This window comes from Argopecten irradians, chromosome 5, assembly GCF_041381155.1.
Source record: "Argopecten irradians isolate NY chromosome 5, Ai_NY, whole genome shotgun sequence".
NCBI lineage: Eukaryota > Metazoa > Mollusca > Bivalvia > Pectinida > Pectinidae > Argopecten > Argopecten irradians.
The window spans coordinates 36,522,404-36,548,049 of NC_091138.1; the positions used below are offsets into that span (position 1 = coordinate 36,522,404).

The window sequence follows — 25,646 nt, forward strand, 5'->3', positions numbered from 1 at the left end:
ACAAACAGAAAGAACTATGTAGAGTTTGAGCTCTTTTTGGCCCCCAAATTTTCAAACCTGTCATTAAGTGATCAAATTATTGAATTTCAAATATCTGGTACATCCCTGATAAATTAGTATGATAGTTATATATCAATGCAATTGTAGTTGTTATAGTAACCATCCCAAATACGTTTTGTTGCGTAGCAGATTCTCACAGAAGTTTGCAAACAAAATTTATTTCATACCCCATTGAATTAAAAAATAGTGATATCATAATGCTTATAATCAATTTTCCAGAATACTTGATGAAATAAAATACATTTATCAGTACATGTACAATTCCATTGATTTCTGAGATTTTATTTTTCTGAATCAATATGCAACGTCAATGTTTCTATTGTGACATCATGATAACATTGGGTTTTCGTACAATTCATGGATTATTTTTCATTGTGGTACGAAAAAAAGAATCGGTCAATCAGAAAGTCAGATTTGGTATAAAAAATTAAAAGAAAAATGAATTATTACCTTTTTTCGCCATTATCTGTTTCTTCTGTTGTAACACCTTGTCTGCCAGATCACTGATTATCTCAGAATCATGCCAAACCTGTCTGTTCCTCTTGGTAGGAAACCATTTGGAAAATGGCAATAAATCTAGAAAACTTCAAAAACAGAAAATTCATTTGATTATCAACAAAATCAGAAAACTTTAACTAATCCATCGAATTATTAGAAGAAAAGACATATTTTATGATTTCAGCCAATCAGAGCTGTCTCGAATTCTTGGATGCTTTATCCAGAAATGAAGAATAAGCTCTCAAAAATTTTCCCAACATGAAGTACTTTGTGTATGAATGAAGATTTGTTGCAAAACAGTAACAGGCATATTCATTGCAAAAACAACATTGTGAAATGTTTACACATGGAAATCGAGAAAATTAAACACTTGCATGCAAAAACAGTATACAATAATCATACATCCTGACTTTCAAAAACAGTAATTTCTGAAGGTGGTGGGATGATGTTTTTCTGAATGATGCATGTAAGTTGTTTAAAAAGTATTACCTAAAAGAAGCTGAGGGGCCCAGTCTTTTCAGTGGTTGAACGAGTGGAGCCTCTGGGTTCTCGATGGTGTGCATGTCATAGCCAAATCCACACTTACAGATCACGTCACTTGTCTAAGCACAAATACACAATTTAATTTTTATCAAGACAAAACATTCATCCTGTTACCTTAAGCAAATACTATGTAACTCAATGAAACTAGACAAATCAATGAAGTGTAGGACGTAAACCCGAAAAAAACAACAACAAAAAACATTTTTTTTCTTGGTGTAGATCATAGGTCAAAATGTTGACCACTAGTTGCCTACTTTTAGTGAATGACACACTGCCTCACTTACGTAAATCTATGACCCAAATATGTAGTTGCAGCACTTAGTATATATACATTGGGTATCTTTTTTTCCTTGATTACCACCAGCCTACAGGTGACTCTAAGACCCAAACAAGAGGCCCAAGAGGCCTTGACGGTCACCTGAGTGCTGATACAGAAAGAGCATTGCAAAGTTGGTTAAAATCTGTAAAAAGTATTTACAAATTAGAATCAACTTTAAAGTTGAACCTTCGTACTAGAATTTTTATTTTTTGTTTTTCATTTTGATAGCTAGTGTATTATGTTACCAAACCTTATGCTTAAAATTCCAATTTGCTTTGCCAACGTTAAACAACAAAACCAAACTAGAAGTCAGTCAGTGTCAGTGATTTTATAAATTTCACTTTTAAATCTATGAAGATTATTTGGTTCCATCAAACCTGTGAATTCGTGTGGTGAAAATGGATTTCACTAGGCTTTGTTAATTTGTAATTGTAATGTAAAATGTTAGAATAATTACGTCAGTTTACGTGTGTATACTAGACAGATTATACATTGTAAATATCATCAGTTACAAGCTAGACTTACGTCAGTGTACGTGTGTATACTGGACAGATTATACATTGTAAATCTCATCGGTTATAATTATATGTAAAATAGATTAATATGATATGTAATAATAATATTATCGTGTATTTGGAATTTCTAGATATTGTCTTCATGATGTGAGGATGGCTATCGTACGCGATTACGTTTTTTAGACATTCCCGCAAACTGTTGTCAGTTTGTATATTTACTTGATGACGTCATACTTCCGGTTGTTATCGGGAGCTATTTTTAGTATTATAAGTTGCTAAGGATCGTGCTTTTGTAAATAGTAGTTATTTTGGAAATGGTAAATTATTACATAGGAATATGTACAGTTAAATCTTTATATTGCATTTGTTGTTGTTGTTGCTATTGTGGCACGTGAATTCTACTATAAAAAGCAGCTGTAACGGTTTTCGAGGTTCAGAACAGCAGACAGCGTAAGGGAGGCAACTCGTATAGAAAGGTAACTTTAGGCATTTTTTCATAAGTACTTCGGTACTATTTTATTAGTATATTTCGAGTTGCCGATTAGTTAATAAGCTTTAAGCATTTGTTAGGAATTATTAGATATTTATTTAGGTTTAGTTTAGCAAGGATAAATGTGTGAAATACGTAAGGTATAAGCACATATGATAGTTTTCGGATAGGTTAGGAATACAAAATTATTAGATAGGATAATCGTGGAGTACGTAATGTACAAGCGAAATGATAGGTATATATAGTAGTTCAGTGTGGAGTACGTAATGTACAAGCGAAATGATAGGTATATATAGTAGTTCAGTGTGGAGTACGTAATGTACAAACGAAATGATAGGTATATATAGTAGTTCAGTGTGGAGTACGTAATGTACAAGCGAAATGATAGGTATATATAGTAGTTCAGTGTGGAGTATGTAATGTACAAGCGAAATGATAGGTATACATAGTAGTTCAGTGTGGAGTATGTAATGTACAAGCGAAATGATAGGTATACATAGTAGTTCAGTGTGGAGTACGTAATGTACAAGCGAAATGATAGGTATATATAGTAGTTCAGTGTGGAGTACGTAATGTACAAGCGAAATGATAGGTATACATAGTAGTTCAGTGTGGAGTATGTAATGTACAAGCGAAATGATAGGTATACATAGTAGTTCAGTGTGGAGTACGTAATGTACAAGCGAAATTATAGGTATATATAGTAGTTCAGTGTGGAGTACGTAATGTACAAGCGAAATGATAGGTATATATAGTAGTTCAGTGTGGAGTACGTAATGTACAAGCGAAATGATAGGTATACATAGTAGTTCAGTGTGGAGTACGTAATGTACAAGCGAAATTATAGGTATATATAGTAGTTCAGTGTGGAGTACGTAATGTACAAGCGAAATGATAGGTATACATAGTAGTTCAGTGTGGAGTACGTAATGTACAAGCACATTTTAGGGATTCTTTAGACAGTAGGTTAGTTAGTTTATTATAGGATAAGCTGTATAGCGATTTGTTAGATTTTTCATAGTGGTACGTTTTATAAGTATCAACTAGAATATATCTATATATATCATTAATAGCTGTTCTGTTCCGTACTATGGTGTGTATGGTATGAGCTGAGGATATTTTGTATGTTCATATTAATGTCTATATTGTTTGACATTTGATATGCGTAATAAACCAAATCAATTTTACAAAGTTGTCGATCTTTCCATCCACCTCGCAAAACTACAAAAGTAAAAATACAACAATTCGGAAGAAGATTTTTGAAATTTTAGCCATTTTGACCCATTTTGGCCCCACCCCTCTGGTCCCTGGGGGTCAGCCAGGACCAGTATGGATATGATGTTAAAATACTATCTGCTAATAATGCTAACAAAGCTTGGCTCATTTCCTATTACAAATGACCAAATAATGCTCAAAAATGCGTTTTTCCCTATATAAACTATAGTAAACTTGACCCCCTCCCCAGGGGGGAACGTGACACCCCAGAGTCATATAATTCACAATTTTTGTAAAGGATCATAAGATCTATGAAGAGTATTTGATTCTACCATTTCTGCAATTTCAGAAGAAGATTTTTTAAGTTTTAGCATATTTGACCCCTTTTGGCCCCACCCCTCAGGCCCCTGAGTGTCAGTCATGGAAAAATTGTTAATAGGATTCAATGGCCATCTCATACTGATAATTCTGACAACATTTGACTTATGTCCTGTTACAATTTGACCAAATAATGCTCAAAAATGTGTTTTCCCTATATCCTTTCGACGGCCGGCAGGATTCGAACTTAACTCAATTTTGATAGTAGGTTATTACAAATGCCATCTATGAAAGCAGTTTGCATCTAGATTTCGGTTTGATGCCATTTTCACGATGATAACAAACAGTACACACTACAAACAAGCAAAAACAGTCACCGGAAGTCACCTAAAGGTCACCACGCACGGGTCATGGGAGGCAGAAACCTGCGCGTGGGACTTGTTTTTTTTTTTTTTTTGGGGGGGGGGAAATCGGTGCTATTTTCCCCTTCCTTTTCCCTTTCTCTCTATTTTCTATTACTTTGATATCTCTTCTATCGTTTAAGATCATCTGCCTGTCTGTATCTTGATAATTAAGCTCACAACGACAGGTTTCCGGGCACACACTAAAATCTGGATTTCAGACCTCAATTTTTGACTTATTTGGGCATGTTCAAAGGTGATTTGTGACGTCACTAATGCAATGACCGCATCAATATTGTCATGCTATATAGGGATGAACATCTCCTTTTCAAAAAACTAGTATTTAGTTTTCAACGGTCTCAGTGGGGCTCCAGAAGGGTGCATGAAATGGGGCAAATGAATAATTACGCATAAATACGTTACCGCCGTCCAAAGGATATAGTGATGTCCGGAATATGGAAAATCTCCCGGTTTTCGAGTCGAAATCATAATAAAACATTGTGTAGACACATTTTATGAAATAAAAATAAGTTTCTAGCCGATTTTGAGTTTTTCTGTATATCCTTTCGATGGCCGGCAGGATTCGAACTTGACTCAATTTTGATAGTAGGTTATTACAAATGCCATCTATGAAAGCAGTTTGCATCTAGATTTCGGTTTGATGCCATTTTCACGATGATAACAAACAGTACACACTACAAACAAGCAAAAACAGTCACCGGAAGTCCCCTAAAGGTCACCACGCACGGGTCATGAGAGGCAGAAACCTGCACGTGGGACTTGTTTTTTTTTTTTTTTTTTTTTTTTTGGGGGGGGGAAATCGGTGCTATTTTCCCCTTCCTTTTCCCTTTCTCTCTATTTTCTATTACTTTGATATCTTTTCCCTTTCTCTCTATTTTCTATTACTTTGATATCTCTTCTATCGTTTAAGATCATCTGCCTGTCTGTATCTTGATAATTAAGCTCACAACGACAGGTTTCCGGGCACACACTAAAATCCGGATTTCAGACCTCAATTTTTGACTTATTTGGGCATGTTCAAAGTTGATTTGTGACGTCACTAATGCAATGACCGCATCAATATTGTCATGCTATATAGGGATGAACATCTCCTTTTCAAAAAACTAGTATTTAGTTTTCAACGGTCTCAGTGGGGCTCCAGAAGGGTGCATGAAATGGGGCAAATGAATAATTACGCATAAATACGTTACGGCCGTCCAAAGGATATAAACTATAGTAAAATTGACCCCCTCCCCAGGAAGGAACGTGAGACCCTAGGGTCATATAATTCACAATTTTTGTAAAGGACCTTAAGACCTTTCAATCTATGAAGAGTATTTGATTCTACCATTTCTGGAATTTCAGAAGAAGATTTTTGAAGTTTTAGTCTATTAGACCCCTTTTGGCCCCATCCCTCAGGCCCCTGGGGGGCTGGGACCATATAATTCACAATTTTGGTTGACCTTTGGCTATGGAAGGTTTCTGCAAAATTTCAACAAATTTGGTTCAGTAGTTCTGGAGGAGAAGTCAAAAAAGTAAATTGTCTGTCGCCATATGACGCACGACAACGACGACGGACAAAAGGCGATTAGAATAGGTCACTTGAAACTTTGTCTCAGGCGACCTAATTAACAGTAGGTATAGGGAATACAACAAAATACCTACAGAGAGAGAATCTCAGTGTGATATAGAGATTTGGCCAAGGATTGTCAAAATATTCTATCAATATATCCCAAGAAAGACTTGCTCCATCTCAGTTATCTCCCTTGTTGAGAAGTTAGAAAGCACAAGCACCGAACATGCAGAGATCGTAAAATTTTCCTTCATACCAGCTAACATTATCTTCACAAATATATAAGTCATCATGGAGATGGTTACAGGAGTGACTAATGTTACTAAAACAGTTATTGTAATCATATATTGAAAACTTCAAGTATGAAATGATTATAAAACTATTCTGTGAACAAACTGAGCAAAATCTTGGTCACTTACAAGTTTGGCTAAGTCTGTTTGTATGTTTACATCGCCACACGTTTGTCCATTCTGGATCTGCATGCTATTTGTCCAGAGATGAATCAAGGCATCAGCTCTTTCTTGGAATACAGGTATCATTCCTGAATAAATAAATATGTTACAATATCAGCTACATTTAATAAGCATTGACAGATCTTTCTCACATATTTGACAGGGATGTCCCGCAGGTCCTAGGAAAAAGATAACTGTTTTTTACCAGGGTAAGGAAAAGATAGCTTACACGCGTTTGACAATGACCTCATTGGTACATGTGGAGACTAATGTCAAGGACGCCATTAATTCTTGAGGCTATGAAAATAATTTGTAATCAGATATTTTCAAATATGGGATAAAATTAATCAAACATCAAACGTCAAGTAGACAGGGATATCTCAACCAAAGGGAAAAATTTGGCTGGTCAACTCGAGGCTTAAGATAATAAGATTATATTAGACTTCAACTCTCTGAACAGCGTTAAAAGAGGAATTTCATGTTGATATCCTGACAGCAGTTTCATCAACATTCCTGAAATTCTTTATAGGAAAGCACTACAGAATTTAAGAGAAAATGCATGAGTTTAAGGGAATATCTTATTTACCTTGTATGAGTTTGAGGGAAAACCCCGGGTTACAGATCTTCCTCACAATATGATGATGTTCTCCACTCAACACAAACAGGGGGTTTCTCAGCAAATCTGCCAGTGGACTGAAATATTCAAACAGTGTTGGACTAATGTCAAAAAAAACTTCCAAACTATATATCTAACAAGAAGCCAATGGGCCTTAATGCTCATCTGACTATTAGCACAACACAACGTAGTCATTTAAAGATTTTAGAATATTTGACCTCTGTGACCTTGAATGAAGATCAAGGTCATTCATTTGAACAAACTTGGTAGCTCTTCATCCCAGCATGTCACAGGCTCAATATCAAGTCTTTAGGCCTCCAAGTTATTCTCAAGAAGTCGTTTAAAGGTTTTAACCTATTTGACCCCTGTGACCTTGAAAGAAGGTCAAGGTCATTCATTTGAACAAGCTTGGTAGCCCTTCATCTCAGCATGCTGCAGGCCCAATATGAGTATCATGGGCCTTTTGGTTCTTGAGAAGAAGTCGTTTAAATATTTTTGCCTTTCTGACCTCTGTGACCTTGAATGAAGGTCAAGGTCATTCATTTGAACAAATTTGTTAGCCCTTCATCCCAGCATGCTACAGGTCAAATATTAGTACCCTGGGCCTTTCGGTTATTGAGAAGAAGTCGTTTCAATGAAAAGTTTACACACACGCACGACAATGGACAGTGCTGATAACAATAGGTCATCCTCTTTAGGTCAAATGACCTAACAAATGCTGGCAGGGAGCAAAATCGTAATTATAAATTTGGTTTGATATATTAGATTGATGTCTGATTAACAGCCAGGATCATTTAAGAACAACCTACTCAATATGCAATGAGTTGCATGAGGGAATTTATGTACCATGTTTTGTGTGGTTTGGAGAGACTGCATCTGTGTCTCCTTGTAACTATGAAACTCTTACCCTTTTTATAGTGCTATATCACTGAAGCATCCAAAGAAACAGCACACACACCCTTGTCATATTATACTGACAACGTGCAAATCAGTCCTTCTAGAGCTGGCATCATTACAAATGATACTGATGTATTGATGATTCTCGTCTTCCGATACAATATCAACTCCTATTTTCCGAAATCGATGCAATGACCGAAATTGTGTGATTTCAAATACCGACGAATGGTGTGTTATTTTCAACGGCATACCAACTGTATATATATTGTAAGGTTCCTGATCATTTTAACTCAATGAATTTTTCACAATTACCACAAATTATATATGAAATACTTAGCAAGAGTTCTTGAGTGACATGCGTTGTTATCATTTATAGAACCAATTGTGTAACACACAAAATGACCATTCTGGATTTCATCTTTTCTTAAAAAACCATTGTTTTGATATATATCGCTACATTGTGATATTTTCCTTTTATATCAATGACAGCTCTTAATTCCTTCTTCTCCCTATAACTGATTAAAGATGCTCCACCACCGACAGAGCATGAATGATATTTATTATTTAAACAATAATTGCTGTTTAATCGTGTATAAATGTGCCTAATTAACACAAAAAATAATATAAAATAATTTATTTCGCCGTTGGTGCATGCGCAATCATTACTTCATTCCATATAGGATAAAGTGCTACGGAATTTTTTCGGGATGCAATTAATTATTTTTCATCTTTTTAACTTGAAGTAAAATTAGAAGCTCAAACTTTTCAATGGTAGTAATGGTGTAAAGTAAGTAACTTTTGTAACTGAAGAAATATACTAGATCGTCTGCTCCCGTTTTTGATAGTGAAAAAATACCATTTGTCAGCGGTGGAGCATCTTTAAGGGAATATGGAGTCATAGAGTCACAGAGACTCCCAAAAGTGTACCAGGAGCCAAGCATCCAAGACTAGGACTGCAGTGAGTGGAATGGAATGATAAACACCTGCTGAAAACCATACATTATCTATACTGCAAATGCATTTATTTTAGTGCAGTCAAATTTTATCAGAAACCTGTAAATTATAAATTAATAATACAGGTATGAATTAATGCAATTTGGTGGTTAAATACCAGAAATAGCCTATCACAAAATTCAGTGATGTTGATGAATTAGGGCTTCAAAGATAGCACGAAAAGTGCTAAAAATATTACTTTTCATAGGGCCTAAGTGGCCAAGTTAAGGTGTTCGGGCATATTACCACAAACCCTCCATATATGGATCATGAGTTTGAATCCCTTGTGTGGTAATTGCCAGGCACTGACCACTGGTCAGGGTTTTACTACGGGTACTCCGGCTTTCCTCAACCTCAGAAACCTGGCATGTCCTTAAATGACCAGTGCTGTTAATAGGACGTTAATAAGTATTCAAACCAAAACAAAACCATTTATTTCAATGTAGCACTTAACACCAATGCAGACAGGTAAATGAACATAAGCGTAGAGTATTAAGGAGGATGAGATTATGATAATATAAACAAACATACCCATTTGATAAGTCTCCGACTCTGTCATAATATCTACTGTTCGTGATGAGAATATGCTGGAAAATTTCTGGATCTGCCACCAAAACTCGCTCTTGTCCTCCAAAGAAATAAAATCGGATGATCTTGGAGTCCAGCTTTTTCATCCACCTTATGCCAAAACAGACAAAAGTAAGATTCAATATAAAGTAAAACAGTGTATATTGATACAAATAAGAATTCGCCAAAATAAAATGTCGCAAAAATTATCCTACTGCAAGTCATATTTAACACAACATTTACTGTACAAAATTTAGTCGCTATGTAAAAGCCGATAGGTACAGAACATGAAATCATGTCATTGCGAAATAAGTTGTTTTACAGTATATTACCTTATACAGTTGGTCATGGCCTCATATCGTCGAGCCTCGAGCATGTTACCAAAGAAAGGTACATAAGGTGTTCCAGGTAACTATGAGGAAGGGAAACAACAAACTGATTCAGCTAGCTTGTCATTAAAGAATATCGCACAACGTTAAACGTCAAAAGGCATGTCAATGCCTCTGAAGGTGATATGGTAGAAGGTGCAAGATGTAAGTTTTATTTATATGTTGAAATGGTCAAAATTCATTGCGTTACTGAGGAAGAGAAACGAAAAACTGATTCAGCTAGCATGTCATTAAGATTATTATCTGATGATTGAAATGGTTGAAGGTGCAAAGCATATACATCTTAGTTTATTGTTAAAATAGTCAAACTTCATTACGTCAAAGTCTGCTCGACTGTTATAAAACTTGGAGTATGCAAGTATTCAAGTATTTGAAAATACTTTTTGATGCATTGTACAAATTTTGGTTAGGAACACAAATCAACATCAAATTAAGCACAGTCTTAAAATAATACGAGTTGAAGTTAATTGAGGTTTAATTGCATTTGTCAATGAAAGGAAAAAGACATTTTGTAGTTTAAGAAATCATCGTATTTAATGGTATTTTTCAAGTCTAAATATTTTCTTCTTAATTGTGCTATTGCATATGTGCTTAGAAGTTTGTAGATCAACATTGCTACAATTTAAAACATATATCATATAATTTACAAATGCCTTATCTACATGTACATGTTATTTACAAAAATCTTGACAATGTTTGTAACGGGTGATTATATTTACCTTTCTGAGCGGAGACAGGAGCGGTTTGACGAGAATCTTATACATGTACCAGGTGACGACAGCAGGGCTGACATAAAGTACCACATTCCACCAGAACCCAGAATGACGTGCCATTTCAAATCCAAGTCTCCACCTTACAAATTCCACCCGAAATTATAATACCTCCAGACTGTTTTGGCTTTAACAGAATGTGACGCTTAGTTGAATTGAAAGTATAGAAATTACTTCAAAAGATATAAATGAGTGGTTTCCAAGGTATTACACCTGTATTATATTGGTATACTTGCATTGAAATTTTAGTAAAGTTTATCAAAATTTAAACTTCAATCAGCTGGCTTTAGTCAATATACGCTCATAAATATTATGTAACGTATAGTAAGCTAAAATAAAAACTGAACTAAAATTAATCTGAAATGAGTTATGTAGCGGAATTGGACTGGGTCGATCAACGGTTACCAGGTAGCTCAGTCGGTAGAGAACTCGGCTAGTGTACGATCGGTCCCGGGTTTGAATCCCGGTCTGGTCGCTATATTTTCTCCTCTCCTGTTACAGTTAAACTATAGCCAACAATTAATTTTTTTTTTATTTTATTTTAATCCCAGTGGACAGATATCATCTCATGGAAACTGTTAAATAACATACCCCAATATTTACTGACAGTATGAAATTATTTAAGAATAAGACTTGACGTACATACACTTCAGCTTTTGATGCAGTGTAAAAAAATTCAAACATGATAAATATTGATGTTACATTACACATTTACATGTATTTACTGTAATCCAATATTATTAGTTATACAGTTTGTTAGTGACCTAACCCGGAAAAACATTGGGTCTAAAATCAACTTGTATCGGGCGAGGCGAAGCCGAGCCTAATACATGTTTATTTTAGACCCAATATTTTTCTGTATTAGCTCACTAACAAACGGTGTCACAAATTTATCCTGTCGAAGACCCTTTCAATGAAGTAACTGCAAAATGCATTAATATGTACTGAGTATGGAAACCAAAATGACTTAAAACAATTTTCACCTCATTGAAGTCTTGAATGCATTGTCATGGTCCATTTCTGTTAAATAATCCTAAAAAAGTGTTGCCAATTTGGTTTGCTTTGAAAGTGGTCATCAGCACCATCATTCAAACATTTTGTAACCACCTCTTTGAATGCCGTCGTCATGGAGCGTTACTTAACCGCCATCTTGTTACAAATGACGTTAGGGGGAAAGAATGATAACTCTATCGTCCAAACCCGATACGATTTCTACTAACCTGATTTGACTATATATATATATCTTGGATATCACGTGACGTCTTTTTTTCCAATTGGAAAAGATTTTTGTCAGAGGCGGGATACAATATTAGATTACAGCGCTAAGAGACTTCAATGTAATGTTTCAAAAGTGTCTATTCCAACAATTACAATAATGTTAGTGGTTACTGAATCATAATTACGTCGTGTCAACATTGCTCATCAGAATTTTCTCAATATTGCACATTTACTATTTTTCTATAAGATACACCTCTAACATTGTTGGAATACATAAACACCATTTAAACCTCAAATCTGGTTTTAGAAAAAAATACAATAGCTATGTACATTATTAGTAGTACAAACTGAATTATATTTTTTCCAAAACCAGAAGCAGACGCCTGTGCTTTAATGATATCCGAACATTCGGTTGGTGGCACAATATTCCGTTCGTTTGCCTGTGCATTTTTTGTGAGTAATCTACCTGTATGCATTCACTGCGTTGCCATTTGCATTACGTTGTTCCAAAGTCCACAAAAACAATAAAAAGAACACCTGTTATGTTGCTGTCAGGTACCCGGAAGTACACATCCCTTGTATAAAACATGAATCGAAGCGCATAAGAAAATCCGGAAAAAAATAATACGATTTGACTAGTTGGACCTAGTTGTTCGTTTCTTAATATTAAAGACGGGATTTTACATTGTTTTCAAACAAGCCTAAGCAAAGCCCTCACAGGCCTGTATCAAAAACTGCAGGTCCGTCAAGATTTATACTTGAAATAATGACTTTAACAAATGGTCGAACCGGTTGTTCCGAGTATATTTAAAACGATGGAAAATTATCAAAAGTTTAAATATTTGGATGGAAATCATTTTAAGCTTTACATGAAACATTTACTATTTCTATTTCATTTCTATTTTTGTTAACCTTGCATAATATATGAGGGCATATATATATGCATGTGCACGTACAAGTCACGTATTTCGTCTGTCTGTATAGTCCAATATACATGTATGATAGTCAGTTTGACATTAATAACAGTTCTGAATGTATAAAAACAGACTGACAACTAGATTATGTACATGTATACAATCCGACAGACTACCGTTATTAAAGTTTTCCCGCCAAAATTAATTAAAGTTGCACGCAGTCTTCATATATTAGTGTAATGAGCGTGCATATTGTTTTCAGGTTGTTGTTTTTTTATTGAAAATTTCAACTGAATTTTGTATACAAAATGTTTATAGTCGAGTTGGGTTTCACTAGAATCTTACTACTTAATGTTTTTGGTTTGGGAAAATCATGTGCTATTATATAAACATTAGCAGTTGTTAGTTCATCCAGCCAATGTACATCTTGGTGTTCATAGTAAAAAGAGGTCATCGGAATATAGGTATCATGACGTGTATGTAGACTTATAATAATTAACTTCCGTGATCCTGGCAACATGCCTCCGCGGCCATTTGATTTTTTTACTTGAGTTTTTATGGGATGTACTGATTCCGAACTTTAAAAAAATGTGTTGTATACGCAAATCATCCAAATCATAAATATTGAAGCTATGTATCCAGGCCAGTCTAGGTATTACAATCGTCTGTTTTAAAATGTCAATATATATAACGAATACATACAGGTCAGTCATTTTAAAAAGAACTATACATGTACTTCTTGAATGACTTTGACAAGTTGAAATAATCTTCGCTAGCTAAGGCTTCTGATTACTACTGACTACTGTTCGTGGAATGTATTGTATAACTCTTAGCTAGCAAAGATGTGGTGCTTGCAGAAAATCCATCGTTAAACATCGCCCTAATACAAAAGCAGGACGGGATGGACCATTGTAACGAACATTTTATGATCCAATGTACATGAATTCTTCTATACAGAAACATCTATACATAATCTAATATATATGTTTCTGTTCAATAGTAGTGAACTCTCTGAATTTCCTTTTTTTAAAAGCTTTAGCGGATCCACTACGTTCACATTGGTAAATCATCCTATTCTAAAGAACAGATATATTGGGACTTAAATACTCATTTTATACTGTTTCAGTCTTAATATAGATTTTTTTCTATGATGCTTTTTCGTCGACTTGAAAGGCAATTTTGATGAACTTTCGAGAACTTCTTGTAATATGGCACTGTCGACACAATTCCAGATTTCTGTATAAAGAAACAGCTATGTACTTTCCCATGAGAATGGTTACAACTAAAAATCACATTTGCTTTGATAAGATTGTTCTTACGTACCCGACCTACAGTACCTTTCTAAAGACGACACCATTATCTGTCTAAAAGTCTTTTGAGCTACAATATTGCAGCTAATATTATCTGTGCTCTAGAGTGGTTGGTATAGTCTATAAGGAGGCAAAGAATATTTTATGTATATTTCAAAACACAATATAACTATAAAGACTCATCGTCGGTTACTACCGGTAACTTATCATCAACCTACGATGGGTTGGGATAAGGAGCGTAGCACTTGGGGAGTTCTGAGAGTGATGATCGAGTATACTTTCCCGAAACAGGTCTATCAACATACATGGTACGTATAATTACATTCGTACAGGAGTCCCTTTCTTAAGAGGGGGATAAGTTGTTAATCAGGTGTCTCAGCGTCGATTCCAACAGTAACCACCAACAAACAAACCCAAAACAGTGTATGGAGTGGCAACATGTCCGTATATGATAAAGTGGATCCTTGACTGTTACCGAATACTGTAAGCCAACTCATTTTTGTGGCGACTTCATTTCGCGTTTTCATGACTAAGGACCATTTCACGTTTTCATACCCAAGGACCATTTCGAGTGTTCATGACTAAGGACCATTTCACGTTTTCACGATTAAAGACCATTTCACATTTGCATGACTAAGGACCACTTCGCGATTAACTGTTATAGGATTCAAATATCTACTCAAAACCATTTTTATGATTTCTTCTTGCTTGCGAAAGGAAATAGAAAATAAGCTGGTTTATAGTGCATTAGAACCAAATCTCAGTTTGGAGAGTCTACTGGAAGCCCATGTGTATATCTTAATATGTCTAGATTCTTGCTTACAATTTCCTTTCGTTAATAGTTCCTATTGCCCTGTAAGTCGAATACAAGAGGCAAAGAGGGCTTGTATCACACACATAATTAATTCTGTAAATATGGCAAAATCCCATACGCTGTCAATATGACAGAATATGACACTACAATTTGTCTGCTTTGAGTACTTAATGACAAGCAGATCTTCAAAGGAAATCCCTTGGATTCCCTTATAAGCAACCTCCTCAACCCTAGGGGATCACACATTATTATGCAATTTTAAACTCTGATTCCATTTCACCACAATTGTCGCTGACAAAATCTGGTTGATATCGACCACTATTGGATCCCAGTTTTGCCCAATCTCACCATTAATGGAGAATCTGCTCCTGTTCCCTAGTGTCAATTGCACTCTATCCTTAGATCTCTGACACTTCAACGAAAGAAGAAGGATGTTCCTGATCAAATCTGGTTAAATCCATCATGTACTTTATAACTACAAGCAATTTAAAGGAAATGCAAACAGAAAAGTGACACAGTCAGGTGAGCTAACAAAAGAACAACAAACAATGCCATTTTTTCAGACATATTTCATTTCACTGCCAACAATGTTACAAACATCACAAGCTGGTATCCTGATAAGAATGATTTGTCTTAATTCCATTTCATCACAAATGTCGCTGACCAAATCTGGTTGATATCGACCACTATTGGATCCCAGTTTGGCCCAATGTCACCATTAATGGAGAATCTGCTCCTGTTCCCTAGTGTCAATTGCACTCCATCCTTAGATCTCTGACACTTCAACAAAAGAAGAAGGATGTTCATGATCAAATCTGGTTAAATCCATCATGTACTTTATAACTAGAAGCAATTTAAAGGAAATGCTGACAGAGAAGTGACACAGTCAGGTGAGCTAACAAAAGAACAACAAACAATGCCATTTTTTCAGACATATTTCATTTCACTGCCAACAATGTTACAAACATCACAAGCTGGTATCCTGATAAGAATGATTTGATGATGATGATGATGACAAGAATACTGATGAAATAAAACAAGTGATGAAACAACAGTGATGCTACTGACAATATAAAATCTTCTCACATATTTGATATTAAAGGTAAATGACAATTGGTCGGTGCATTTAAATCCAACAGAAATAATCTGCAACATTAAGACTTGGACACATTCTCAGATCTGATTTATCTATATATGGCGTCTGTTAGTGACTGATTAACAGGTGAATTCAATGTCAATTAACATTCGTAGATTGTAGTAGCTGTCTGCCAGTTTTCTTTAAAACTGTTTCAAAAGTCATGATTCTGATTAAAATGAATAACATATATACTTCTAAACTGAATATGGATACACAAATCACATTTCTTTACACATAAGTAAAAATTTATTTACATCCACATGATTCAGAATAATACTTCAAATATCTTTTGATATCTTCTCACAGACAAGACTTCATTGATGTTGCACATACACATAACAGTACACATATGGAATTCCTTAAGTTCTTCAGTCTATTACAATGATTTCCTTACATACATCATTTACTGCGATGAAAATGCTGTATTATCTAACTGAATGAAAGTATTTATCAAATGTAGATGAGACTTTGACCATTATGACATCATGTTTTCAAGGAAGAGCATGACGAATCTTCAGATTTTGAAGATTACATGCTGATCCATAAGGTGATATTTTCGCACAGACAACAGTAAAAAGTTGTATTCATTGTAAGCCACCAATTTCAAAATGGTTATAGTCAACGAGCATTGCATGCTATATTTACATCCATTTTGTACAGGAACAGTTTTTGAGTTTCAGTATTTTTACACCAAAAAAATGTCCTCAGTATGTGCGTCGTATTGCACCCGTCTGCATTTTGTAGGCATCAAACCTGGGCTCCGGCTGTCGTGTTGTAGCAATGTTGCCGATGATCATCCCTGACTGCTGAGGGACAGATGTCATGTACACATTAGGAGGGACACTGATGAGGCCAGTAGCTACAGGCTGTGTGAAACTCGCTGGCCGTGCCTCCTGCTGCATGGTCACTCCTCCTGACCACCGGTCTTGTTGTTGTGGTGCTACACGCTGGTCCATATTACTGTGTGTACTGTGTGTGCTCCAGTTGTTGTCCATCTTACTACGATTATCGGTACCTGATCCCCACTGACGGTTCTGGCTCTGTGGTGCATTTCCTGTAATTAAACCAAAGTTATATATAAATATTCAATTACAATTTTATGTGCATTCAGAATAAATTTTTCATATTCATCCATTGAAAACATTGAAAACACCTTATATATATAAATATTCAATTACAAGTTTATGCGCATTCAGAATAAAATTTTCATATTCATCCATTGAAAACATTGAAAACACCTTACATAATCCTTTCGGATTTACAAAAGGGCATAACTAGAAAAAAAATGTTTTGAGGTTTACTCTCCTCCAGAAAATTGTTTCGGTAAAGTACTATAGACTTTAGACGCATCACAAAATCTGTTTATCGGAAATTCCAACATAAATTCAAGAATATACTAGAGACTAAATGATAATTTTTGTACTGCTATCAAGCATAAGTTATCACTTTAGGAAGTCCATTGATCAATTGAGTAATTTCTATTTGATGAGAATTAGTGTAAATATTTTGCATGAAGACATATAATTCACAGGGTAATGAATACTAGTATTACAAACTTACCTAAAAGGCCTGCGCCACTGTTGTGACCGCCAAAGCTCTTGTTGCCACCACGGTTACGGTCGTCCTGAACAACATTAGAGTAGTTACCATGACTACCACTACCACCATGACCACCCTGCCAATTGTCGCGTCCACCACCAGACATGTTGTTCTGTCCTCTAACCACCACCCGAGAATCTCCCTGCTGGCGGTTATCTGAAAAACATCATCATAAAATCATATAAACGTTTATGAACAATAAATATATATTACAATGAACAAGAAATCAATTTGAAATCAAATTATTTCTGTACATTATGTATGTAGGCTGATGTAGCTATTGTGATGATGAAGTCAACGAGAACACTGTTCAGAACTGTTCTTATAAATAGCAAGAGATTTGGATCAGACCTGAGTTTCCACTTAATTTTACACAAAATAATTTGTGAAGCACAATTTATGGTAGCAGTATTTAGGTTCATTAGATACAATCAATCAATAGCAGTCAATTCATATCTCAACAAGTATTGGAAATTCTGTCTTGGCATATTCTTGATTACCTCCCTTACAGATAGGTATATATTGTGATGTCATTAATTTGTGAGCGAATTCACACTGTTTTCTCTGAAGAATATGACATAATGCACGCAAACACAAGACATCACAATCAATAACTACCCGCAAGGGCAGATAACTCTGAATATGCAAAATACAGACTACTGAATTATGATTATGTACGAAGACTCTAGTCAGATCCTGAAATGTCTTAAATACAGACTACTGAATTATGATTGTGTACGAAGACTCTAGTCAGATGCTGAAATGTCTTACCCCTGTCTGATTTCCAGTCTGCCCTGTTATCGTTGTGTCGTGGAGATGTCCCCCTCATGTTGTGGCCTCCGCCTCCTCCAACACCCCCCATGTTACGGTTATCTCTCTGGTTGTCTCGCATGTTTCCACCTCGACGATCATCCTGTCCCATGTCCATATTACCCCGCCTATCATCCCTCACATGGTCCCGTGACTGGTTACGGTTGAAACCTGTGTCTCGTCGGTCGTCGCGCATATTGTTTCTTTCATGTGACCTGTTTGCATTGTCATGTGCCTGACCGTGGTTCACATTCCTGTCATTGTATGATCTGCAATCAATATTCATACTTCATAATTTAGATTCATACACTGATGACAAGTGTGCAATATGTTAATAACATGCAATGTATTATTGTTAATTTACATCTTCAAGCCTGAGATTCAGTAGAAATACATGGTATAATGGCCCTAAAGAAGATTTTTAATTACAGTCAAGAAGGTTACCAATCACAGTCAATCAAATTCAGGCAAATTTTGGAACTATCAAAGAGTCAAATAGATGGTTCCTCCAAATAAGAGATAACATATTTTAAGTGTACTGTTTGCAAGCATGATTCTCTTTTCTTCCAAATCAGCAATATTTTCAAAGAAAACCGATTGTCAAAACCCACCTTCCAAATCTGTCATCAGTGCGGCGATCTTCCCTCTGATCATCACGGAAGTTATCGTCACCCCGGCCACCACTTCGTCTGTTCTCCTCAAACTGTCGGGTATTTCCACCCCTATTGTCATTACTACGATTTTCCTGTACACGGTTCACCTCCCGACGGTCGTACCGCTCCACCTTCCTCTCAAAGTTACCACCACCAGAAGCCCCACTACCAGATCCACGGTCATTGAAGCGATTATTGTTGTCACGGTTTGGTCGATTGTCTCTAGGATTCTTATCTCGTGAATCGTTTTCGTTAAATCTGTTGCTGTAAAACCGTATGAAAAACAACATATCAGACTGATATGATTGAAGAATCAAACAATTATTAGGACCGCATCTTTGCACATTCTTGGAAGCATGACTATCTTTGTGTATTATTCAAATATAAGAGACAAAGGCACTCTTGATATATCATGTTTTTAAAGCGAGAATTTTTAAAAAATGGAAAATCTAGCCATAATGGACTTCTGAATTGAGCACTTACTATATAGTGACTAAGACAAGGATGGGTGCGAGGTGGGACATGTAAATCTTATAATTGTTGAAGAGATAAATCATTCATGTCCAGTTGTGATTTTAATTCAATAATATTCATCAGATACTTACGCACGCTTAGGCTGTGACCAATCATTGTCTCTGGTACCGCGTGACTCGTAAGTACGCTTCAGTGCTGCTCGTCGCTGCTCTGCCTCGGCCAACCTATACAGAAACCAATCTATATTGTAATGTTTGTGTTTCATACTGATTTTATTTTAAAGTTTGATTAAATTTAATTAATTCAACATTTTATTTATAGCCAGGATCATTTAAGGATGTGCAAGGTTTGCAGGTGGATGAAAGCCGGAGTATCCAGCGAAAAACCACCAACTAGGGGCCAGTACCTGGTAGGTGCCCCATATGGGATTCAAACTCTCAACCCAGAAGTGGAGGGCTTATGACAACATGTCAGTAAATATTAACCACTCGACCACATTACTTTTTAAGATTAAGGCAATATGCATAAAGTTCCACTATTGTAATCAGACAAAAATCATCAGTTTAATTTGTTTTCTAATAGGTATAGAAAGCTACTCTTGAATGAAATGAAGTACCTTAATTGTTCAAGCCTTCTCTTTTCTTCTCGTTCTCTCTCTAGACGTTCACGTTCCAATTGCTCTGCACGAAGTCGTTCAAGTCTTTGAGTTTCCAATCGTTCTCTTTCAAGAAGCTCCCTTTCTTTCCTGGAAAAATGTTCATATAATCAGATATTAAAATGCTGATAAATACAAGTTAAGCAACATGTCATTGAGAACAACCTGTGAAGTAACTTGTATATCAAACCTTTGAAACAGAAAACATTGAAGTTTTTAACATGTAAAAAATAAAACAGGATCTACTCATCATGGAATGATTGGATAGCCTTTGAATGAATAAGAAATTTTCCTCAATTTTTCTAAACTTCTGGGGTCCGCTATAGTAGAAACTCCCCCATTGTTGTACATGAAAGCAATCTTGATATAAAGTGCATCTATTTTTTACAAAAGGCTATCAATTTGTAGAGATTTGACAAATAATTTACCGAAGTCGTTCACGTTCCCTGGCAAGTCGAATGGCTTCAGCACGTTGTTTCATATGAACATCACGTTGACGACGCTTCTCAAACTCGATCTCCTGCTTCTTTATCCTCTCCTCCTCTCTCAGCTTTCTCTCACGCTGACGTAGACGTTCACGCTCTCTCTCCTCCTACACAAGTAAACAAAACGAGAGTATTTAGTTGAAATTCAGATTTAATTAATGTTAACTATTCATTTTCATTCTATAACTTATAAAATACTGACATTATTTCAGTTTCAATGTCGCAATATCATAATAATGTAACACATCACTTAGACGGGAGCAGCTGAACTTGAAAATGCTTGAAAAATACTTCAAAGAACTGTACACTATACCGCCCTCCTCCTCCCTAATTTTGACATGCAAAAGTGGCACTTTGTTCAAATGAGATATGAAATCAGGCTTCTGAAAAACCCTTAAAGTCTCATATATTGAAATGCTTTTTAAAAAACCCTACCTGTATCTTATCAAAAGACAGAGCATCTTTTGTGTCATCTTTCTTTGCAGAATCTCCTTCTTTACCCGAAGTTGACCCTGCCTTGCCTGGAGATTTTTGGTCCGAGGATGTTTTTGATTTAGAGGGAGACTTTGACACACGACTGGATGACCGGTCACGGCTACTGACTCTCACTACAGGCTCGCCTTTGGATTTGTCCATCACAACGGTTCTGGATTTCTCTGTTTAAAACAAACACAATTTTTCATCATCTAAAATCATTGTTTTAATATGACAGTTCTGGAGCCATCAAAAAGAGGAGTTTAATATCAATTCTTACATTTAAAATCTTTATATAATTAATCTTTTGAGAGTATGACTCATCTATAAACAATACGTTATAATAGTAATCCATTTATTCTAAATTCATCAAATGAGAACTGATCTTGAAAACTGAATTTGTTCACTGCTATAATACGTCTCAAAACTTGTGTCATACCTGATCCAGCAGAACGTCTGCCTGAGTCACGTCTAGAGCTACTTGAGTGTCGGTCATCACGAGAGCTTGACGATTTATGATCTCTCCTGGAGTCTCTCTTTGTATCTCTTTTGTCGTCCTTCTTATCATCCGACTTCTTATCGCTGTCTCTTTTATCTTGGTAAATAAATGAAAACAAGCAGAAACTTCAAAGTATTATTCAAATAAAACCTGTGTATTTTTTTCATTTCTATAAACATTTCATGTGTAAACAACCTTGACTATCATGAAAACTTGTGAGCAAAAATTTTTGAAAATACTGAAAATTTTATTTATGATTAGAAGGGACTAATTTTAAAGGTAGGTTTCGCCCAACCAAATAATTATTTTTTTGTGAAATGCGATAAGCGGAAGAAAAGATGAAAAAAACATATTAAAATATCTCAATTTAATTTCTTTATGTGTTTGAGATTGAACAAATGTGTCTTGAATACAAAATTGAAGGAAATCCTTGATTTATTACGGTGTCCGTCAGACAAAATAATATGCAAATGAAGCTGCGATGGATTGTGTTGTCGAAGTTTGGCGCATGCGCATTGTCACGCACTAAAAGTAAACAAAATGGCTGAACGAAAGTGTGTGCGATGAAAAAAATATATCTGAATCGGCAACAAAGTGGAGGAAATTATAATGGATTCGGTAGCACCCTAGGATATCTATAGGGAATTAAATTCAGAAATGGCATGTAACAATAAAAGAAACAGAAGCCACATCTCAAGCGGAACTTGCCGGGATCTGTTGGGACTCGTGTAACGGCATTGCACGTGGTGAGTTAAATTTCAACACATATGCCAGCGCACAAACAGCCGCAGACTAACTACATGTATATTTGGTGTACAAAGTTAGCGAGCGTATGTAAGTAACATGAAGTGTTTTAGATTATATGATATGTATAAACAGTCCCTCGCACTTCGATTTGTTGTTGTTGTTTTTTTAACTAAACATGCCGTGGCAAGACTGTCACTTCTATCTGACATTTTGTTGCACGCTTCCGTTTGTTGCTGCGGCCTCGTTTTGGAAAAAAATACGTCATGTTCTATGTAAAGCTTGACTTCGCTCTATTTTTAGAGAAGTATTTTCCTGGTCAAGCTAGGCAACTGACCACCCATATTGTTCGCTGTATGCATTGAAAATGATCTGAAGATTATATCTATGTATAGGATAAATTTCAATTTCGTAGTCTTTATATTTCATTGGGCGAAACCTACCCTTAATGTAATAGAGACAATATAATAAATGATTACCTCTGTCATCTTTCCTGGAGTAGTGCTATGTTTTTATTGATTGTAGATATATAAGATATTTGACTACCTCTGTCATCTTTCCTGGAGTAGTGCTATGTTTTACTGATTGTAGATTTATAAGATATTTGACTACCTCTGTCATCTTTCCTGGAGTAGTGCTATGTTTTACTGATTGTAGATTTATAAGATATTATATTTGACTACCTCTGTCATCTTTCCTGGAGTAGTGCTATGTTTTACTGATTGTAGATTTATAAGATATTTGACTACCTCTGTCATCTTTCCTGGAGTAGTGCTATGTTTTACTGATTGTAGATTTATAAGATATTTGATTACCTCTATCGTCTTTTTGTGGAGTAGTGCTATGTTTTACTGATTGTAGATTTATAAGATATTTGATTACCTCCATCATCTTTTCGTGGAGTAGTGCTATGTTTTAGTAATTGTAGATATATAAGATATTTGATTACCTCCATCATCTTTTCGTGGAGTAGTGCTATGTTTTAGTAATTGTAGATATATAAGATATTTGATTACTTCGATCGTCTTTTTGTGGAGTAGTGCCATGTTTTAGTAATTGTAGATATATAAGATATTTGATTACCTCGATCGTCTTTTTGTGGAGTAGTGCCATGTTTTAGTAATTGTAGATATATAAGATATTTGATTACCTCGATCGTCTTTTCGTGGAGTAGTGCTATGTTTTAGTAATTGTAGATATATAAGATATTTGATTACCTCGATCGTCTTTTCGTGGAGTAGTGTATGTTTTAGTAATTGTAGATATATAAGATATTTGATTACCTCGATCGTCTTTTCGTGGAGTAGTGCTATGTTTTAGTAATTGTAGATAAATAAGATGTTTAATTACCTCGATCGTCTTTTCGTGGAGTAGTGCTATGTTTTACTGATTGTAGATTTATAAGATATTTGATTACCTCCATCATCTTTTCGTGGAGTAGTGCTATGTTTTAGTAATTATAGATATATAAGATATTTGATTACCTCCATCATCTTTTCGTGGAGTAGTGCTATGTTTTAGTAATTGTAGATATATAAGATATTTGATTACCTCGATCGTCTTTTTGTGGAGTAGTGCCATGTTTTAGTAATTGTAGATATATAAGATATTTGATTACCTCGATCGTCTTTTTGTGGAGTAGTGCTATGTTTTAGTAATTGTAGATATATAAGATATTTGATTACCTCGATCGTCTTTTCGTGGAGTAGTGCTATGTTTTAGTAATTGTAGATATATAAGATATTTGATTACCTCGATCGTCTTTTCGTGGAGTAGTGCTATGTTTTAGTAATTGTAGATATATAAGATATTTGATTACCTCGATCATCTTTTCGTGGAGTAGTGCTATGTTTTAGTAATTGTAGATATATAAGATGTTTAATTACCTCGATCGTCTTTTCGTGGAGTTGTGCTATGTTTTAGTAATTGTAGATAAATAAGATGTTTGATTACCTCGATCGTCTTTTCGTGGAGTTGTGCTATGTTTTAGTAATTGTAGATATACAAGATATTTGATTACCTCGATCGTCTTTTCGTGGAGTAGTGCTATGTTTTAGTAATTGTAGATATATAAGATGTTTAATTACCTCGATCGTCTTTTCGTGGAGTTGTGCTACCTTTCTTGTCAGGACTCCTAGCCTCTGGTTTCTTGGCAGCAGCTCCAGCAGTTGTAGGTGCTCCTTTCACAGGTGCCCCGGGCTCATTCTTGGCCTAATCACACAAAGATTATAAATCAATAAAGATGTTCTAATTACCAAATTATACACAGATAATGAAAGCTTTGGTTTTCCTTTATTATCTTATACAGCAAAACGTAGGATTGCATGTCTTCATGTTACAAATTATCTTTTTCATTCCTCATAATCATATATCAAATTTTGAAAGCAGATTTGAGTTTACCCAGGTATGTGACAACTTGTACAAACAAGTTACAATCAATATTTATCATACAAATACACATGGTTGTATATTAAAATTGGAAATTCTTTATAATTATGAACTGTTTGTTGCTTTAATAACAAAACAGTAATCATACTGAATGCTACAAAAGATATCAATGAACAAAATGAAGCCTGTTTATATACCCTTTCCACAGAAATCATTTTGCCATGGAGCTCAGTACGATGAAGATGCTGGATACATTTAGTAGCCTCATCAGCTGTAGACATGGTAACAAATCCATAGCATTTGGAGCCTGGACTTCTAGCATTGGTGACCACCTTAGCTCCCACCACCTGTAGTAGATATTATAAAGGAATTATTAAACAATTATTTTAGATGATATGAAGCTCTCAAACAATTATCTATTCAAACAAAGCTTTTTCTTATCAAGAATTGAAATTCTAAATGCACAATAAAAGCTTTTTGTGCACTGCTATTAGGCCATGGGCTAGGAGGGTCCCACATGCACCCCCCCCCCAACCTCCGAACCAATATTTTTCTTAACCCTTATGACCCACTGATCACAAATCAAAATGTTAACATTGCATAAGTTGGGATGAACTTCCGGTTATGACGTCATCAAGATGGCCGCTATCTCAAATTTCACTAAAAAAACGAAAAATAGTCATAACATTGACATTTTTCAACTGAAGAAGACAAATGAGGTATCAAAATGACCACAATAGAACACTAAAAACATATCAGGACCACATAACCAAATATATGTAGTGATTTTTACGCAGGAAGTGAAAAAATAGGATTTTAAGCTCAAAAATGGTAATTTTTTAGTAAATTTTTCAT

The 25,646-nt window shown here is 35.3% G+C and overlaps 2 protein-coding genes across 7 annotated transcripts in view; both read right to left on the reverse strand.

Annotated features, from left to right (window-relative positions):
* The window catches only part of LOC138323689 (uncharacterized), a 30,460-nt gene extending 18,041 nt beyond the window's left edge, over nt 1–12,419 (reverse strand). For 3 of the 5 annotated variants that reach the window (XM_069268474.1, XM_069268477.1, XM_069268478.1), the window contains exons 1-8: nt 12,301–12,419; nt 10,566–10,743; nt 9,790–9,869; nt 9,422–9,568; nt 6,971–7,077; nt 6,352–6,473; nt 1,048–1,160; nt 511–644 (exon numbers count right to left, since the gene is read on the reverse strand). In XM_069268474.1, the coding sequence (XP_069124575.1) occupies nt 511–644; nt 1,048–1,160; nt 6,352–6,473; nt 6,971–7,077; nt 9,422–9,568; nt 9,790–9,869; nt 10,566–10,679 (817 nt within the window). In that variant the 5' untranslated portion in view covers nt 10,680–10,743; nt 12,301–12,419. Of the gene's footprint in view, nt 1–510; nt 645–1,047; nt 1,161–6,351; nt 6,474–6,970; nt 7,078–9,421; nt 9,569–9,789; nt 9,870–10,565; nt 10,762–11,599; nt 12,152–12,300 lie in introns of those variants that run through there. The other 2 variants (XM_069268475.1, XM_069268476.1) reach the window with 2 other exon arrangements.
* Nucleotides 12,420–15,794: 3,375 nt separating this feature from the next.
* LOC138323691 (scaffold attachment factor B2-like) overlaps nt 15,795–25,646 on the reverse strand; it is a 31,586-nt gene continuing 21,734 nt past the window's right edge. For both annotated transcript variants that reach the window (XM_069268481.1, XM_069268479.1), the window contains exons 10-20: nt 24,989–25,138; nt 24,491–24,614; nt 21,600–21,755; nt 21,122–21,342; nt 20,630–20,793; nt 20,163–20,291; nt 19,678–19,770; nt 19,031–19,336; nt 18,381–18,688; nt 17,571–17,765; nt 15,795–17,064 (exon numbers count right to left, since the gene is read on the reverse strand). In XM_069268481.1, coding sequence (XP_069124582.1) covers nt 16,715–17,064; nt 17,571–17,765; nt 18,381–18,688; nt 19,031–19,336; nt 19,678–19,770; nt 20,163–20,291; nt 20,630–20,793; nt 21,122–21,342; nt 21,600–21,755; nt 24,491–24,614; nt 24,989–25,138 — 2,196 coding nt within the window. In that variant the 3' untranslated portion in view covers nt 15,795–16,714. The remainder of the gene's footprint in view (nt 17,065–17,570; nt 17,766–18,380; nt 18,689–19,030; nt 19,337–19,677; nt 19,771–20,162; nt 20,292–20,629; nt 20,794–21,121; nt 21,343–21,599; nt 21,756–24,490; nt 24,615–24,988; nt 25,139–25,646) is intronic.